General features: G+C 38.6%; 1 protein-coding gene across 1 annotated transcript; it reads right to left on the bottom strand.

The window, feature by feature from the left end:
* Positions 1-1,481: 1,481 nt before the first annotated feature.
* LOC149298141 (protein ATP1B4-like) lies at positions 1,482-12,695 on the bottom strand. Its single transcript, XM_089487631.1, is given in 7 exon segments — positions 1,482-1,640; positions 3,237-3,329; positions 4,131-4,187; positions 5,429-5,625; positions 7,222-7,326; positions 8,992-9,120; positions 12,593-12,695. Coding segments are annotated over 7 exon segments (843 nt in total).
* Between the last annotated feature and the right edge of the window lie 6,633 nt (positions 12,696-19,328).

The raw sequence follows: 19,328 nt of genomic DNA, 5'->3' as shown, positions 1-19,328 counted from the left end.
GGATGTCGGGCCCTCATACCACCCTCATGGAGTCTGTTTCTGACCGTTTGAGTGGACACATGCACATTTGTGGCCTGCTAGAGGTCATTTTGCAGGGCTCTGGCAGTGCTCCTCCTTGCACAAAGGCCGAGGTAGCGGTCCTGCTGCTGGGTTGTTGCCCTCCTACGGCCTCCTCCATGTCTCCTGATGTACTGGCCTGTCTCCTGGGAGCGCCTCCATGCTCTGGACACTACACTGACAGACACAGCAAACCTTCTTGCCACAGCTCGCATTGATGTGCCATCCTGGATGAGCTGCACTACCTGAACCACTTGTGTGGGTTGTGGACTCCGTCTCATGCTACCACAAGAGTGAAAGCACCGCCAGCATTCAAAAGTGACCAAAACATCAGCCAGGAAGCATAGGAACTGAGAAGTGGTCTGTGGTCACTACCTGCAGAACCACTCCTTTATTGGAGGTGTCTTGCTAATTGCCTGTAATTACCACCTGTTGTCTGTTCCATTTGCACAACAGCGTGTGAGATTGATTGTCCATCAGTGTTGCTTCCTGAGTGGACAGTGTGATTTCACAGATGTGTGATTGACTTTGAGTTACGTTGTGTTGTTCCCTTTATTATTTTGAGCAGTGTACATTGTTTCATTCATAGGTTTATTTTATGAATGAGGCCATACCTGGGAACTTCCCAGAGCTCCCTGTCTCTTGAAGTGTGGTTCCAAAATAGTCAGGAGTATCTACACAGATAGATTATAGAGGGCTAAGAGAAGGCAGAAGTGGGCAGAATTTGGCCAGGGCATGGGTGTGAACGTATCCTCTTCACCTGGCGGTTGAGACACCAGGTGAAACCCGGCAAGTCATGGTTTAAAGACAGATTTATTCACGCTTTGGCCTAATTAATTATTAAAACTGTGCCAAGTTAAACAAAGGTAGGGGCACAGCTTTTTGTCTGAAGCACCATGTAATCTACAGTGAGGAAGAGTAAAAGAAAGTGACAGATGGGGGAAAGAGACAGTGGATGAGAGACAGACATAAGGCAAATATATACATGATACATCAGATATATACCTATAGGCAGTAACTGGCAGGCAGACAGAGTGTGTTAGACATATGGAAAGAACTATGTGAGAAAATGGAAGACATACGTGAAACAGATATAGACATGAATAGCATAAAGACAGATCCAGAGAGAGATGGGGATCAAATAAAGTGTTATTCTAGTTTTACCAAAATATCACTGTGCCTTCATTTTCAACCAAGTATCTTGAAATAATTACACTTTCTGCAATACATAAAGCTTAAATTAGTCATATTGATACATGAATTTAACAATGCTCAAAGTTGTCTAGTTTCCCTTTAATGTTGGTATGGTAGCAAAAAAAGCTGTTATGCTTTTTGCAGGAATATTTGTGGAACCCATTATTTCTATATTCTGTTATCATATACTTGTCATTAGGGGCCACGCCAAAATTTTCTATTTTAGTGTTTCATCTGATGTGGAGCGTAAAGATTATCCTTCCCAAGAAGCGGTCATTCTTATGGTCATTGATAATTTGTTTCCCATTTATCTTGCATTGAATGGTGACGTCCTCATTTCTTATGACTTCTGTGAAGTGCATTGCAATTATAGGAGAGGTATAATTTACCTGGGGGAAAACACAAAAAAGGCTATTTACCCTTAGCACCCGTTTTTCTCTAATTCCATCCTGTATGTAGAATTGCATGCTGGAACAAAATAAGCAGAAGTCATACTTTGAGAGTACCTGTACATTATCCAGGCATTATTCATTCACAGCTTGAGCCAAGAGTTCCCAATCTAGAGCAGGACAAAGCCATGATTTCAGCATACTTGGAAGACTTTTTCAAGCAGATCAAGGATACTTTTGCTTTTCACATCCAATACCAATTTGCTACTTCTGAGAGGCGTATTCACTAAACAGGGAGGGTAACGGACCCCTGGTTCCGCAACGGAACCGTTTTCTGTGATAGAGCACTGTCCACTTATTTTTCAAATGTTACTTTTGTGCTCCCTGCCCTCTTCTTTCCACTTTTAACTCTGGCTGCCCAGCTACATTAATGCTTCAAGTCACAGCAGTCAGAGATTCCCAGGTCCCATTTCAAAATTGGTAGTCGGTAATACGATTATTTTCTCTGACACTGTTCTGACTAGCAATGAGGGTTCAGTAAGGCAACCATTTGTGAATGAACTACGCTATGTAGTTAGTTATATTTTACTTTACCCGCTGTTTCCCTGCACCTGGTTGGTCACTGTTTACTGTGTCATTTATTGCTCTCATTTTCATTGGCTGGAGATTGTGGCTGCAACATTTGATTGTTTGAAAAGTTGACTTTTAGACTTACTGTCGCTTTATAAATGTCCCTGTGTCCCCAAATAAAGCATGTGTGTTCTGGTAAATCTGCCTTAAGTGTTTTACTAACACTAAAGTTGTTTAAAGCGCCGCCTTTGACTCTCATCCTCTGAAGGATCACTGATATGGAGCCAACCCATAACCCAGCTAACCCCCTGTAGCCGGCTAACAGAGAGGGAAACCCAGCAATAACAGCCAGGGACTAATCGGGTCACCTAGCTCCTGTTACAAGGAGTTTGTATCAGACACACCGACTTTACAATGCATTATGCAGAGCCAAGGTCAGTGAGTTCCCCTGCAAGAAGGGTTGAAGATTCTCTACATTGTCTCTCTTGACCAATGCATTATATATATGGTTATCCTGTGTCTTCTTGCTGGAGAAGCTCACTGAGTCTACCCCTTCACAATACATGGCAAACAGGACAAGGTCAAGTGTCCCCTCAAAGCTCTGCTGCCTATAGAGACTCTCTGTCACAAACTGTGGTGTTGCCTAACACTCAAGGTGAAGATAGGCAGGTGAACTGTCCCTTTAGAAGGGTGAAACACAATAGTATACTGTCTGTCCTGCATTCTGGATGTCTTCCTCCTTTGTTATACCCTCTTACTAAATCTTCAGTCAAAGGATAACATACCTCGGCACAGATACTCAGGATGCCTTATGCTGAAACAGACTTCATATTTAAGAGAAGCATGCTTACCATAGTTATTTTACATAGTTGTAGAGACATTTCCCTTTTTCACCTGAGGGATAAAGATTCTCCATGCAGGATAAGCAAAACATAAAGAAATAGATAAACATTTTCACCATTTTCAAGTTATGGACTTATATAAAGTCAGATAGAACGTACAAAATGCTTCATAGACAATACTTACATGGGTGAGTTTGCCTTAAAATGGGTAATACATGAGATCATATTCATTTGTTGGATAAAAATTGACTGATCCAAGGTGGGTATGATTACCTCTCTGTTAAAATAAAAGAACAGACTTTGTTGTTATACATACATATGAATTAATGTCTAGGTGTAGATGTGTTTTACATATTCTGAAATCTTATACGGAAACTATAAATAGCCACAATCACATCATATAATAATAAAGTCCATTTGTGTTTGAATTGCCTCAGTAACATTTTCAGATGTATAGTTATGTCATTAAATTATTTGTAAAACATTTTCCTGCAATTTAAGAACAATTTTACCCCCCCACCACCACCACCTTTTCATTGTGTTAAAAATCAATTGAAATACTATGTTTGTGCTTTACTGTGAATATGATTGCTGATTTGATATATCCCAATATTGGACTGTCCACATTGTTTATTCTGAAGTATCTGGACTTATGTTTATATGCTTGCTTTTGTGTTATGTGTACTAGTGGCTATTTTTCCATGAAAAAATGACCTCAGGTGTATACTAAGAATTGAGGGCATGAAATGTACTCCAACATTTCTAACACTCATTGTTAGGGAGATCTCACAAACCAAGACACAAGTGTTCTTGACACCAATACTATGATTTCCTTTGTACTAAATTATCAAAATTGCAAATACGGAACTTCTGTCTTCCTGTCCTGATCAGGCTTGTTGTCTAGGTTCATCACAGATATGTCATAAAATGTGATGTTTCCACACAAATACATTTTTAGCACTTTAATTTATTAAGACTATGGAGCCAAATGAGGAGCCAAAGAACGGAAAGTCCTGTGCCACCCACAGTCTACTGTAATGTGCTCAATATTCTATGTTTCTATTGTGAATATTCTTACCGGGACTTCACAAGTGACATAAATAGGAACTCCAGAACCAGCCTTATACCCGACTATCTAATCGGGGGAAAAAGTATAAAGTGTTACTACATGTGCCATAGCATAAGATACTTTCATATTTCTTTTATATATGTTATGAATATAAGAAGTTATGAGTCAAAAACATTTAATTTTAGAGACTTTATAGGTTGATGTTATGAAATTAACTATATGTGTGTCAATAAGTCACAAAAAGTAAATCTTTAGTATAATTCTTAATGTACACATTGCAGAACTTTTCTTCCCTTGAAGCAGAAATGGCTGTGTGTGCAGACATATTTGTATGCCAACCGCTTGCAGAAGAAGACTAAAAACTTTACTGTAGAATACATTGTCATGTATTTGTTTGCCAGCACATTGCCACATTGGCACAAGGCAACCATTCACAGTATAGATCTTTGTCAATGCTGAGGGCAATAGGCTATAGCTAGTCATGAACCATCCATATCCTAATGCTACTTGATACAGAACATTGGTTATTATTCCATATTGGCCTGAAGAACCCAGAATATATCCAGTTGAGATGACAGCAATTAAGAAAAGAACAGATAAGGAAAATGACACTCCATGCATGACCCTGTAATGCTCTGGACATGTAAACACGGGTCCTCGATGTCATATAAAGACATCATGCCTGTAATTGTAACTCCAGCTGTGAGAGTGTCCGATATATGTTTTCATTGAATATCTACAGTCTCTGTGACCAACGTTCGGACAAAATCTCAGCTTCTATGTATTTGAAGTTTATTTGTTAGAGGAAAGTAGTATACATACAGCACTAAGTGATGACAGATGGTAAGATGATGGAGCTTAAGTGCTGTGGGCTAAAATTGAGTGTTTATACCCTGCAGTATCAGATAGTATATAGCATTTATATAGCATTTACCGTATATGGATTTACTTAGCGCTTAACAGTATAATAAAGGAGAAGTACAAACGTGCTGTATGTAAGTAAAGAAGCCTACATACTTATTGATTAGGTACAATCAATTAATTAATCTATATTAAAATATAATAAATCAGTAGCCTACATTTGTGACACTTGATATAAATGTGTATTTGATCAATGGGAAATGTAAAAATATTAATTATAAAGGTATTTTAAGGGTATATTTGGATAGGATTTGTAGACCTAATTTGGTACTTACATATTTAAATTTGAATGGCATCTTGAGTGACCTCTGTGCATTATTATTTTTTTGTAAGGATTCCTGATAGATTCTTTAAGAATAGTATTAATAATTAACACTTATTTTTACCCGATTCATCTTTAGTAAGAAACACGGTTTCCCTTCAGAAAAACCAAAGGTGGGGTCTTCAATTCCTGAGCAGTTCTTTAGCTGTGAGCGTCTGAAGTGGCAGGCTTTCTTCTCTTCTTTTTCATCTCCTGCCTGGATAAAATATTGTCCAGGGGTGCATTCAATGTTGTTGACTATTTGGATGTCATCGTTATAGGCTAAGAACGAAGGAATACATATCCTAATTTAGTAACCTATCCTGTAACAGAAAATTCCAACAATATACACCAAATACCCATGGGTCTACCTCCCATTTGCTAAAGCCACTTTTATTTTTTTTTCTTGTAGCTATTTTGTTACTTGTTATCCACAACCTACAATTGAGGACTTGTGTTTAGCACTAGAGAGGCTAATGCAGGTGCAGGCTAATATATCCTTATCACAAGGACCAGTTTGGGGGGGGACACACAGCTCATTCACTGTGGGCCGCAAAGTGCCGTCGTGTAAGAGCGGCAATGGCTTGTCACTTTTCCCAGCTACCGAGGTAATGTCTGCATGCAGCTAGCCCCACTGACCAGGCTGTACCTTCTATAAAGAGCAGGGAAGAGAAGGCTCTGGGGGAGTCAGCCCTGGGAATTCCAGGTAGGGCAATGTTGCAAACAAATGATTTTCTCTGCAATAAACGTACTTAATTAATGAATAGCTTGAGGTTACCATTGGCTTTACCATTACACAAGAGGGATGTTGGCTTCGTATTGATGACACGTTTTTGACCTAAATCAGATAGTATGAGCGTGTTTCACTAAAATATATACTTGGGTGACCACATGTCCTATATTCCCCACGACATGATTGCCTGAAATGAAATATAAGTAGTACAGGCTGCCCTTTGCAACCTGTGACCAGCAAACCAGTGAGAGGCAGTAAAGATTCCACTGTGCTGTGAGCTCTAAGAGCAACAGGACCCCCCTCCTCAATGTCTGGCAGCTCAACAGGTGACCTCTACCCCAAGGGTACGCTAAATGAAGTTAAACAACTCTAGTACTGCTGGAGGCTTCAAGCTCACACTTCAAATGCTGAGAAGGCTGTCATCTACATGCAGAATCTTATCAATCAATTTAAGGATATAAAGTGGTAAGTACGAAGGGATACAAGTCTAATAAAAAAAATTATGGTAAATATTGTATGTATATGTGAGGGAGATGAGATGAGTTTGAGACATTCTCTAGCTGTCCCTGAATCACAATTATAAAATGTGCCTCCCCCCTCCGGATATACAAGGAAAATATCCCTTTTAAGGATTCCCACTTTCTGTTATCTGTCTCCTCCTTGTTGGCCTTCTGATCTTTGTAACAGGTCAGCTAGTTGCTTTTTTCTATTGCTCAGAGAGTGCCCATTATACCAACACTATCCAATCCAATCATAGAGCTGCCTTTAAGGTGTTTGGGGGAACCTCTGCTTTTTGAGCCCTCAACAAATTTACAAGTGCCATCACCTCTTGTTTTCCCTCAGCTCCCCAACTACCCCTCTCTGCATTACCGCTTCTTGTGCCAAATAGAGCAGCAATCTCTAATTAAAATCCAGCCATCCCGTGTGCAATCAAACACTCACAGAAGTTATGACAGGTGCAGCTCAACAGTAGAGTAACTAGCTGTTAAGCGGGACTGCAGTAAGATCCTTACAATGTAGCACACCCCAGTATGTTTCTCCTTAAAATTTATTATTTTTCATTTTGTGATACAATTGTTATAAAGCCCACAAATACAGATCCCACAAATACAGAATACATAAATAAAAAACAAAGTTAGATTTACCTTCCAGAAATGTATTCAGGGTTTCAGCATAAGATGACCATGTACTGCTTTCTGAAGCACTGAATGAAAAATGAAAGTCAGCTACATGAGGTCTTATTGTTACTCCTTGAATTTGGAAAAAAAAAAAGAAACAGAAAAGTACAGTTTAATTCCAACTATTCAAGATAAAAATATGAGAACCCTAACTCTGTGGAGCTCTTCGATGAAGTATGCTGGGTGAAAATACCAGGGCCAAGGTTTTTCCACAATCTAAGACCTTTAAATTGAACCTGGTAACTTGCCGCATCACACTGGATTTTCATGTTTATTCACACGTTTATTAATTACCCTTTTGGTATGGCTTGGCAGCTTTCGAAGTAAGTGTCGGAAAAATGGTGGTGAGTTCAGGACAGTTGAGTGAAGGCTGACGCAGAAGACAAGAAGCAATCATTCCTGGAAAGTTGCAGGTTTCATCCAGAGGCTTTGGAAATTCTAGCTGATTACTGGGCCCCCGGATCAGTGTGTTTAATCCCTTAATGGGGGAATGATGTTTGGCCATGGTCACTCTCAACTCAGGGTCCACCACTCCCGCACCTTTCAAGGTAATATGGGGCCACCCTCACCCCTATACATGTCTAGTTCTGGCCCCTTCTACTATAAGGTAGTATGAGGTTCTTTGGTATGGGCAAAGGAAAAACTACCCACAACTAGTTAAAACTGTTACAGATTAAAAACAAGGAACATAACTGGCTTCCGATGGTAAAGGTAGTGATAAAATAATGTCATATAAGTGACAAAGTGTCTACTGTTGAAACCTGTGCTGTATTTTTGTTTTTTTGTGTGTGTGAGTAATGTAAGCACAAAGCAGAACAATAACAAGAAAAAAAAAACAAAAAACAGACCACAGCCATCAAAAAGGCATGATGTATAATTATATAATATTTTTGACTTTACCCCACCCTAAGTATTCCCTAGATCAGATTCTGGAGCTGCTTTGTAACACTAACCATAAGACGGACCATGGGTTCGCTAGTTCACACTTCAGGCTCCTCCAAAGGAATGCAAAATGCCTTGAACACCAGCCAATGACTACAAGGCCAAAAATTATTTCCTGGTTCCCAAATAAGAATAACGATCTTACATGTTGGTGCAATACTACAAGGCTTATGTTCCAATTTACTGCACATAAAGTAATTTATTATTCTCCTTAGTAAACTTCTATTCTATTTAAAAATAAAAAAATACATTTTAATAGAAAATCTGAAAACTTTCCCAATGAAGCTAAGACGTATTTAGTACACAATAACAAGCAGCATCGCTTTGTGTCAAGTCATAATGGCTACTGAACCACTAATTATCCTGTTTCAGTCACGTATTATGTGACGTATCTTATACTCCCTAAGACTAAACAGTCTAATTTTAGTAGGATTTTTTTTGCTTTATTTAAAGTATTCCTATTGCACATTGACTATGATAAGGGCACTTCTCAGTAAAGATTTGTAGACTCTTTCAGTATAGCCAAGACCTTAGTTACACAATATTTAGGGGTAGGTGCCACTTCTGACCCACATGCCCCATTTCTTTCATAGCCAGTTCTGTTGTGTTCATTTTTAACTTTATTTTTTTTGTAGTATGTTTGCCAGGGTGCATTGGACAAACCCAGCTCAAGTCTTGTTGACTTCATAAGAACAAAATTGTCACGAGTACTTAAACGTGATCATCCTCAAATAATAACAATGGAGAATAAAAGTGTATTATACAAATATTTACCTTAAATGATGAATTACTTACCTGGGGGAAAAACCCTGTCCCTGTATGTTGGAACGTAGGGGTTTATTGTAAGAAGTAATCCGTAAATACACAATGCAAACATCCCAGTGAGAAATGAATAGAGTAGAAAGTAAAATAAGGAAATCAGGGCTGAAAAAGAATGCAGATATGGATATAATAAAGAATAAGACATTTTTATTATGGTAATGCAATCAAATAAGCTTGCATGATGTATGGACTGTAGTGTAAAGGCGTCAACCACCACAAACCATAATAATGCGCTACTTGAATATTTGCCAATGGCAATATTATGATCTTATTTGCATTTATTCCCCATAGCACCGGAACAATGGACTAAAGAAATGAACCTATGCGTGACTAGATTTGATACAATGTGTATTGTAAGGAAGCGTTGATTCTGCAATGGGGAAGTGTAACTTGAGGTGTGAGACTGACAGAATCGTGTCCACACCTTAACGCTATAGCTCAACATCCATCCCATTAACCAGCGATGGTGTGCTTGGCATGTCAACTCTCTCCCCACCACCTTGAACATTGCCCCTACCTCCACCTGCTTTCCATGTGCATTCCGGGGCCCTTATGACACGACCACTGACCCTGTGCTTCCCAGTAAAACGCTACTCTCGCTGGTTGTATAGTGGTGTGAGTTTGAATGTTGCAATGCAGATATAAACTTTCGGAACATCTTGCTCATCTACAAAAGCTAATGAAAAAAACATGCTAAAAAGATTTTAATATTTTTCCTGAAATCTGCAAGCTATAGGGACGCGGCCAGGACTGCCCACATCGGTGGGAGATCCCGCTGACATTGGTGGGCGGTTACGTGATGTTTGTGGGATGTCCTGATGATGTCAGTGGGCGTTCCCGCTGACGTCAGGGGCGTTCCCACGAAAATACCCCCATTTGAAGGGAGTGGGGCATGTCAAGACCCGCGCGCGACCCGCAGGATTCGGGTCTTAACCCAGAGAACCGGTGCTTCACCCGGCAGTTCCCAGGTATGGCAATAAGTATTTTATAAGGTGCAAAATGCCACTAACATTCTACACGATTTTGTGTGGCGAATGAGGTGTTTTGTAATGTATATTTATATTTATAGCTTACATTTTATTACATTTTAATTTATTCTTTACCAATTTTTAAATGTTTAATATTTTTTTATTTTTATATTTTTTATATTGACTGGGCTCCATTGCCCTGCATTGTTGATTGACTTTTAGGGTGCGGCCTATATACAGGGGAGGCCTATATCCAAGCCAATACGGTATATATATATATATATATATATATATATATATATATATATATAAAAAACATAAGAAACAAGAAAAGACGAATAAGAGCAAGACCAGCATTTTCCCAGACAACTTTTATAATATTTCGGCAGGCTCTCACGGACACAGATGGAAGTTTGGTGTATTCCCAAGTGATATACGATTAGGGAAAATACAGTTGCGAATGTTTTGCAGTGCCACAATAGCAACACAGATGTGACTGTTGCAGGACTTCCAGCATTTAGTTAGATATTCTATGAATGGCCTAAACCATTAATGGGAAAATTACCAGACAGTATTGTCAGTGATTTCATGAGGTAGGGGGTTTCTGAAAACTTGAGAAAAAGGAGATATTGAAATTTTTGCTTGCAATACAACACATTGCACTTTTTTGTATTAAACACATTTTATGGCTATACAGTTTTGGTCAAGAGAACCTGAGCAAATGTCCTGCTGACAATACGGTATAATTTTACCTAGTTAAGTTATTACTCTTGAACATGTTTTTATAACATATTTGTATTTATAAGGCTATAATAGAGTTAAATTCAGCAAATTATGTAGAATTCCCCTGCTCCATCCTATTTGGTTTATTTAAAATGCAAATTTTAGTAAAGACAGCAGCAGACTGCTCATGCAAAAAAAGGCTAGTGATCATATGGAGCCATTTATTATCACATAGTTGTTTGTATCATTTTTCAATCATAATAACAGATATCACCCGAATGGCCCTGATCAAAAGTTAAAAACCCACATGGTGACACATGGGTTAAAATGGCAATTAAAGGTTAATTTCACCTGTGGCCTTTTAAATTGCAATTAGTGTCTGGGTATAAATAGTTCAATGAGTTTCTTAGCTCTAACTTGGATGCACAGAGAAGGCTAGATACCGAGCCATGGAGAGCAGAAAAGAACTGTCACAAGATCTGCGTAACAAGGTAATGGAACTTTATAAAGATGGAAAATAATATAAAAAGATATCCAAAGCCTTGAAAATGCCAGTCAGTCCTGTTCAATCGCTTATTAAGAAGTGGAAAATTCAGGGATCTCTTGATACCAAGCCAAGGTCAGGTAGACCAAGAAAGATTTCAGCCACGACTCTGGAAAAAGACGACGTGGTTGTTTCAAAGAGCACAAAATGACGATACTTGAACAAAAATGAGCTGCATGGTCAAGCTGCCAGAAAGAAGCCTTTACTGCTCCAATAACAAAAAAAAGCCCGGTTACAATATGCCTGACAACACCTTGACATGCCTCACAGCTTCTGGCACACTGTAATTTGGAGTAACGAGACCAAAATAGAGCTTTATGGTCGTAACCATAAGCGCTATGATTGGAGAGGGGTCAACAATAGCGAAAAGAATACCAGCCCCACTGTGAAGCATGGTGGTGGCTCCCTGGTGTTTTGGGGGTGTATGAGCTGTGAAGGCACAGGGCATCTTGAGAAGATACTGGCAGATCTAAGATCTAAGATACTTAGCATTCTTCCGCACAAACGCTGACCCTCCAGCACGACAATTACCCAAAGCACAAGGCCAAGTTGACCCTCCAGTGGTTACAGCAGAAAAAGGTGAAGGATTTGGAGTGGCCACCACAGTCTCCTGACCTTAATATCATCGAGCCACTCTGGGGAGATCTCAGACGTGCGGCTCATGCAAGACAACCAAAAACTTTGCATGACCTGGAGGCATTTTCCCATGACGAATGGGCAGCTATACCTCCTGCATGAATTTGGGGCCTTATAGACAACTAATACAAAAGACTGCACGCTGTTATTAACGCTAAACGGGACAATACACAGTATTAAGTACTAGGGGTATGCAGACTTCTGAACAGGGGTCATTTCATGTCTTTCTTTTTTTGCCATGTTTAGTTTTATGATTGGCACACTCTGTTATAACCTACAGTTGAATATGAATCCCATAAGAAATAAAGGAAATCTGTTATGCTTTTAAAAATTGTACATATATTACCATTTCTCCAAGGGTATGCAAACGTTTGATTACAACTGTATATGGTCTCTTATAGTTTTCTTTAAAACAGAGATTCAGATATATATATTTTTTATTGTCCACTATCTTAACGATGCTACAAGATCTGCTGCACACTTTAAACAAATGTAATAGATCCAAAATAATCGTGTTGATCAATTATTTAATGGACTTCGGAAGGAGAGAATGTGTTTCTGACGCATAAAAACATTAAGGTATTTGATTAAAGAAATGATTAACTATTCCAATATTTGAAGGCTTAGTTGAGTGAGTCATAATAAAATAGCTGCACAGTGCTTAATATTATACCCAAAAAATGAATTATAACTAATTACCTACCCCAACTTTTTCCATTCCGTCCCAAAAATTCTCTTTTGTCAGGATTCCAGATGAAGACTTTTAGACCTTGGCACCAGTCAGCCCAGGTTTTACCCTCCGCCATTTGTCGGTGTAGTGAAGGTTCTTGTGAATTCTGTTGTGTCCCAGCATTCCAGTTTTCCTGGAAACAGTTATACAAAAACGTCCCTCCTATTAGTACACAGTCATTTACTCCAGGGACCCACGTGTTTCTTTTTTAGTTGGCTTGTCAAATGTAGTCAACGTGTCCCATTGCTATATATAAACGTTTACAGATGCATAACTATCTACTTTCTGCTGCGAGGGAGCACATTATCTTTGTGAACAGAATGTGCTTGAGCTTACACTTTCAGTAATGTAGTAATGTTGTAACACCATGTAACTGGGACATGTAGAGGGGTTTGTCTTCTTGGTTGATGGCTCAGTGCATGTTCTTGAACCCCAATGTACACGATTTTGACAATAACATGAAACTGTGTTCCTGGGCTCCATCAGCTCACCCAAGTTCCCTGTGGGGGGAAAAAACTACAGACAAAGAACGCATTTTCATCTGAATCCATTTGGTGAAATATGAGTCCATACGTGACTAGGACACGTGATCATCTAAAAGATCTTCAGTACGTGATCATCTAAAAGACTTAAAATGGACAGTCCATCCCAGATTCTGAAGTGTTCTTTTTTTATTATAATCAACAAAGCCTTCCTAATAAAACATTTGTTATTACATTAGTGCAGTAGTCACTATAGAACCACAAAAATCGCTAAGGCTGCTCCTCTGCAGTTGTAGTTGCAGTTTCTTGCATTTTGTGCAACGTATGTCATAATGTCTTATGTCATATAATGTAGTGGACACTGAAGGCATATTCTATTGCCTGATACTGCTTACAGAACATGGTAAAATCTGTGATCTGTGGGATCTGTGGAGAATCAATAGGGTGCTAACATAAATAATTTGGTTTTGCTTCTTCTTAATAAAAGAAACATAATTTTCAAATAATAGAATTTAAATTGGTTATTTTGATGTTGAATGTCATCAAAACACCATTCCTTGTTTTAGCATCAAATATCAAATATCATAACTTGTTTCCAAAGTTGTGTTCAAACAGATAATCCAGGCCTATGTACTGGGATGATTGTAAGCAAAAAGGGTAAATAGTTATCAGAAGTACCCGTTGTGTATATCACACGATACAGTTGCCACAATATCAGGAAAAAACAACCAGTATAGAATATTTAATCCCAAACTATAGTGTATTAGGAAAGAAATCACATTTGTCATCAACAAATGTACACATAACATATTACAAATTCATCTACTGAAGACAAGGATTCTGACGAATCAATAAAGCCCCCAGGGCCCATTTCCACTCATTTCCATCGTTTGTCATGACCGTTAAAGCACAATTCATAGTTATATTCTTCTGATTCCTAAATGCTAATGATAGGCGAAAGGGAGAGATGTCCTATGAGGTGATCCAAGAAACTGAATACATCCTGCCGTAGCTGGCTCAGTTATCCATAGTGTGATATCACAAAATACTCCTGTTTTTCAGGTCACCCAGTATGTTGGGTGCAGATCAGATAACAGATTAAGAAGTAGTGCTTTCATGTCTTGTTATTACATATGTCTTCTATCTATTTTTGAATGACCTGAAAAAATCCTAGTGATATTTCTAAATTGTGTCAACTATGTATCTCATGGGTCTTGATGTTACACTCAGGTCCTAATTATTTATTATTTATTATTATTTTCAAGAACCTAAACTAACAATTTATTGCAAATCGTTAATGTTTTTTTTTTTATTTACAAAGAAAATGGCGAGCCAGATTTCTCGCAATGCATGTACACAGATAGGATGCTGCAGATGGTAAAAGGGATGGCTTAGTAAAAGCTTCATCCACACAAACTCTGCCTCTTATCAGTGATGTGGTGCTTATGCCTCACCCATTTTATGCTTTATTTCAATGCATAGATGTGTAAGTGTGCTAATCTTGGTGTGATCTCAGAGTGTATATATGGCCTTGGAAAACTGATGTGTTCCTAAAAATGTAAGCAGTTCATAAATCTAAATGTATAGCATTTGACATTGAAGACATACCTTAATAAAAAATACACCATTTTAGGAAAAATAGACTGGCGCTACGCTTGCTATTTGCATTTGCTATTGAAAACAGCAAAAAAAAATCTGGTTCCATAGTCATTGTAATAAATCCCAAAACACACATAACTCACCAATGAATGCAAGACATTTACTTGATGGTCTGCAGACCTCTGGGTGGAGGAGTTCATCTCCATACTTTGGGGATAAAGAAAAATATGTTAACATTAGTTGATGGACTATGATCTGCCATAGGCACATAGTTGCACCTTTAAGAGGAACATTAAGTGCATTGTACAACATATTCATCAACTACATTGCATATACCAGATAACAACACATTAACATATGGATCAACCATCATTCTGTTGAGATACATTTAAGATGCCATACTTAAATACAATTGGGAATTGAGGAAAATAATAGAATTACGTGTCACTTATTTATTCTACTATTTTTAAAGTTGAGCTGTATATGTAAATACAATTAAACTATTTCTATTGTATTTCTATAATCTTCAAAACTCTTTCATTTTTTTTAATATATATTTATAACATTAAGTATATATATATCTAAAATTATGTTTTAATATTTTGAGTTTTAGCATAACAAAAAGAATCCAAAATAATTCCAAATCATTTAAGAATAAAAAAAAACTATTTTACCTTTCACTGGTTTTTTTTTTGGTTTTTTTTATCAGGAGCAAAACTAAATTTTCTCAGTTTTCCAGAACTAAGAAAAATTATGTCATGTCTCTTCCTAGAAATAATCCTTCTACGTAGTCTGGACCAGCAAAGGCTTTGGGAGAAGAAGTACGTCCGACTTCTTTATGAATAACATATGAATAAAGAATATGGCTTTCACTCACCTATGAGAACTGAGCCTGGAGAGCAGGCAATATGTCCCTGTCAGTCACACGAGCCTTGTACTGGCAATAAGTTGGAACACAGACACTATTTTTATCTCTTTGGACCCAGTCATTAAAAAAAAATAAAAATAAAACTGCTTATTACATAGTTTGTTTCCAGACAGATCCTGTAAGAACTAGATGTGGTTGAATATTGTAGTCCCTGGGTTAGACTGAGTGAGCTATGTAGGCTTGCTCAGCCTTATACATGATCAGCGTTATTTGAATCAGAATTATTTATTTTAATGCCCCCCCCCCATGCGATGGTAGGAATTGCTATGATCATTGTCTGTTGGACTAAACAAACTCATTTTTATGTTTCAGGCTGGTAAGGGTGTCATTATGCGTGGGTTATTTAGCATTTTGTTGCATGGAATGCCAAAGTTATGGAAAGAGAATAATTTTGGTGCTAGGCTAGTATATGTGGTCCCCATTCCTCAGAGCAGCCAATGAAATGTTCCTGAGAATTGATCTGCTGTCATATTTATATTTAACCCCCCCCCCATTATGTGCTTGCTGAGAGAATGGTAATCTTAGAATAGGCCAGAAGTACGGCTGATGGAAAACTGTTAGCATTTGGCTTATGCTGGAGGGCTATGGAAGGCATAGATCAATTAAGGTCATGGTTAAAGGGGAAATCCCACATTTAGTTTTTTTTTACAGTTCTCCATCTGTGCTTCTCCCAGTCGGATCCTTATGTATGCCTTTGCCTGTCCCTGCAGGAGATGTAGTTGGCCATACACATTCCCTGGCACGTAATTGACTTAGCGCTGATCAGCCCAAGTACTGGCTTGGCGAGTGGGCATGTGTGTGGATAGCACTGAAATCAGTAGGACCATTTTTCTGGCACTAATTGGCTGCTACGAGCATTGCCAGACCACAGAGGAGCCGAATAACTGCAGTTTCTCACTAAAGTAAGTATTTTTAAAGTACTCACAAAGTGTAGTATGCATTAGTAGCCGGGCATACATCTGGGGACCATCTTTATTGCAACACCTTTATTGGTCCTAATGTCATCTTGTTAGATAGACAACTCTTCCATTGTGCAATTATAAATTGGGGAAGTTCACCTGTGTGCCTCATGGAACACGTTACAGCGTCCCTCAAAATCTGTGGTGAGCATTAATCTATGTCATAGGTACAAGCCTCCTGCTCCTAATGTATCCTATGTACCCCTGCCAAATACCAAGCAGTTTAATGTTCAAAAAAACAAAATACTTTCACTTGAAGTAGCCAGTCAGTGGCAGGAAAGCTGTTCCAATGACATCAATTGGAGTACTTTCTTCGCAAGCGCCTGGAGGTCTCATTAGATTACTCCTCAGAACATCCACCGAAGCAGATCTTGAGTTGACTGGTGGGAAGTATACTACGTGTCAGTAGATGTGTTTAGCTTCATGGCAAATAGCTGGGGGGGCAGTGAAAGGGGGCAATGCATACAGGGGATTCTGCAGAACCCCCATGAATTTGCACTGGGTACCATACAAGAATTTAAAAGGATTGCTCATCTATAACAGGTATGACAGTGTAGATGATAGCTGGAGTACCATTTAATGGAAAGGTACAACATAAGAACAACCCATTTGTGAACCCAACACGGATTAAGGTGGCATCACGGTTCATAGAATTTACATGATGTGCATCAAAATGTGACCAATCGATGGCTGATTGGAGAAAAGCATTTTGGCAAAAGCTCTTGTTTTATACGTTGGCTCGTGTATAGTCTCATAATTTGACAGCATTGCCAGTAATATGTTGCTAGTTTGCATGTTTTTCCAGAGTCAGTAATAGAATTTTCGAATCTTCTTGACCTGCTAACTTGTTTTAAAATTCCCTGACGTCCATGTGAGACCCACTTTGAAGACCATACTATAAGCAGGCCATCTTTGGAGGATGGATATGAACATCGGTCCACCCACATGGAATGAGAGCAGGCATCTGCTTATTGTTTGTGTTGACATGTTGTACCTGGCCCACCATACTAGTACTTGGCCAGCTAGTGAGAGAAATGTCTGGCATTGCATTCACCTTGTTGGTTTGGCGTTGTGCTGTGGCCAAAGCCTGATTCATCCATCTCTGTCTATACACACAGGAGAAAACAAGTTCCTTAGCTGAACCGTTAACTGTCCACACCAACAAGGACAACGCCACTGCTATTGAGATGACATTAACGATCGCCCCATGGCTGCTTCTCTTCAAACCTCTGTAAATTGTTGGGACTCCATCAACCTCTGGAAGATGTAGGTATCTGTACCATGATTTACTGTACATGCTTTCTCTCTTCCACTGGCAGTCTATAATAAATTGTAAAAATAGGATATATTTTTTGTGAAAAATGTGACATACAAAGAATACTAAAAAGATTTGGCATTTCACAGAAATTAGCAGTTTGTTTTCAGTGTGATTATAGATTCTGGCTAAATCTGCAAGCAAAGGGATTCACTGGGCTATCTTTAGCCTGTACGCGTACATATTAATATTTGAATGATGCTAAACATATTGATAAACACTTAGTAATCGCCCTCAATGACATCAGGGTATATTGCTTCTCTGCAGCATAAGAGAGAAACGCTGAAACAAGTAACATCATCATTTACCATTAAATATACCACACGGGATTTACGTTATTTCTATGGATATCATGGAAGAACGCTATGCAATTCATATATTTGTGAGGGTACCTTCCAAGATGCGACAATGCAAAATAATTTCCGAGTCGCCGTACCGAGTAGGTGGCTGTGCTGTAACTGTGAGGGATGCAGGTGAAATAATAGTAGAAACAAGCAGATGGGGTACTTGCTATCTGCGAGACGCAAAAGGAACATAATGCTGGTTCCATTAATGTACATTTTGTATCTACAAAGCTAGTTCTGTGAGACATCCACGCAGCTATAATCGTCTCTTTCTTTAAAAGGACACTCCCGTGTCCCAGAGATCCTCTGAAAGTACTTCTTTAAGTTCTGTCATCTCTATTCATTTAACCTAAAAGATTTAAAACATTCCTTAGAGGGAAGCTGCAGATCCCTGCTTCCCCAATGGTCAGTTCGCACCACTGATTGGGAGGAAAGGGCAACCATTGAAATCAATGGGAGTACTTTATACGCATGTCCTTGGGGCTACAGGAGCTGACTGGCAGTAAGTATATCACGTGCAAGGAGACGGGTGGGGAAACGGTCACATACATAAGCAGAACCCCCAATGAATTTGAGAGGGGAAGAACACAAAAATGTGAAGGAACCTCTCAGCTATCATATTCATTAAAGTGCATTCGATGGCTGGAACGTCCCTTTAACCTTTCCGTTAGAGAACTTCTTTTGTTTGTAATGACTTCATTTATACAGATCATACTCAGATCTATTTATCTACAGTCTCCATGTCATATGAAGTGCAACTCAAAATGTCAATTTCTGTTGCTACATTCTTTCTGGATTAAATTTTAAATCTCAATTTTTAAATTGATATTGTCAGCATAGCAACTAATGGAAAGAGATTGAGTTAAAAACCCTAGGAGTCCCAGGTACAGTGTTTAGTCTGGCTTTTCTCCTAAAATATTAAAAGACACTTTTTTTTAAAGATGTTTGGTGAAAATGAGGCTATGGGGTGGTTTTACTGACTTTTTACAGGATTCTATCTACCTATTGTTTGCATCTTCTGTAACCAATGAATATCTGATATCATGTATTTTATTTACACAATTATGTTGTTTGTGTACACA

Source organism: Sceloporus occidentalis, unplaced genomic scaffold, assembly GCF_023333645.1.
Source record: "Sceloporus occidentalis isolate IW3139 unplaced genomic scaffold, rSceOcc1.0.p SCAF_34, whole genome shotgun sequence".
Taxonomy (NCBI): domain Eukaryota; kingdom Metazoa; phylum Chordata; class Lepidosauria; order Squamata; family Phrynosomatidae; genus Sceloporus; species Sceloporus occidentalis.
The sequence above is the reverse complement of the archived record's forward strand: the minus strand, read 5'-3'. Positions and strand labels throughout refer to the sequence as shown.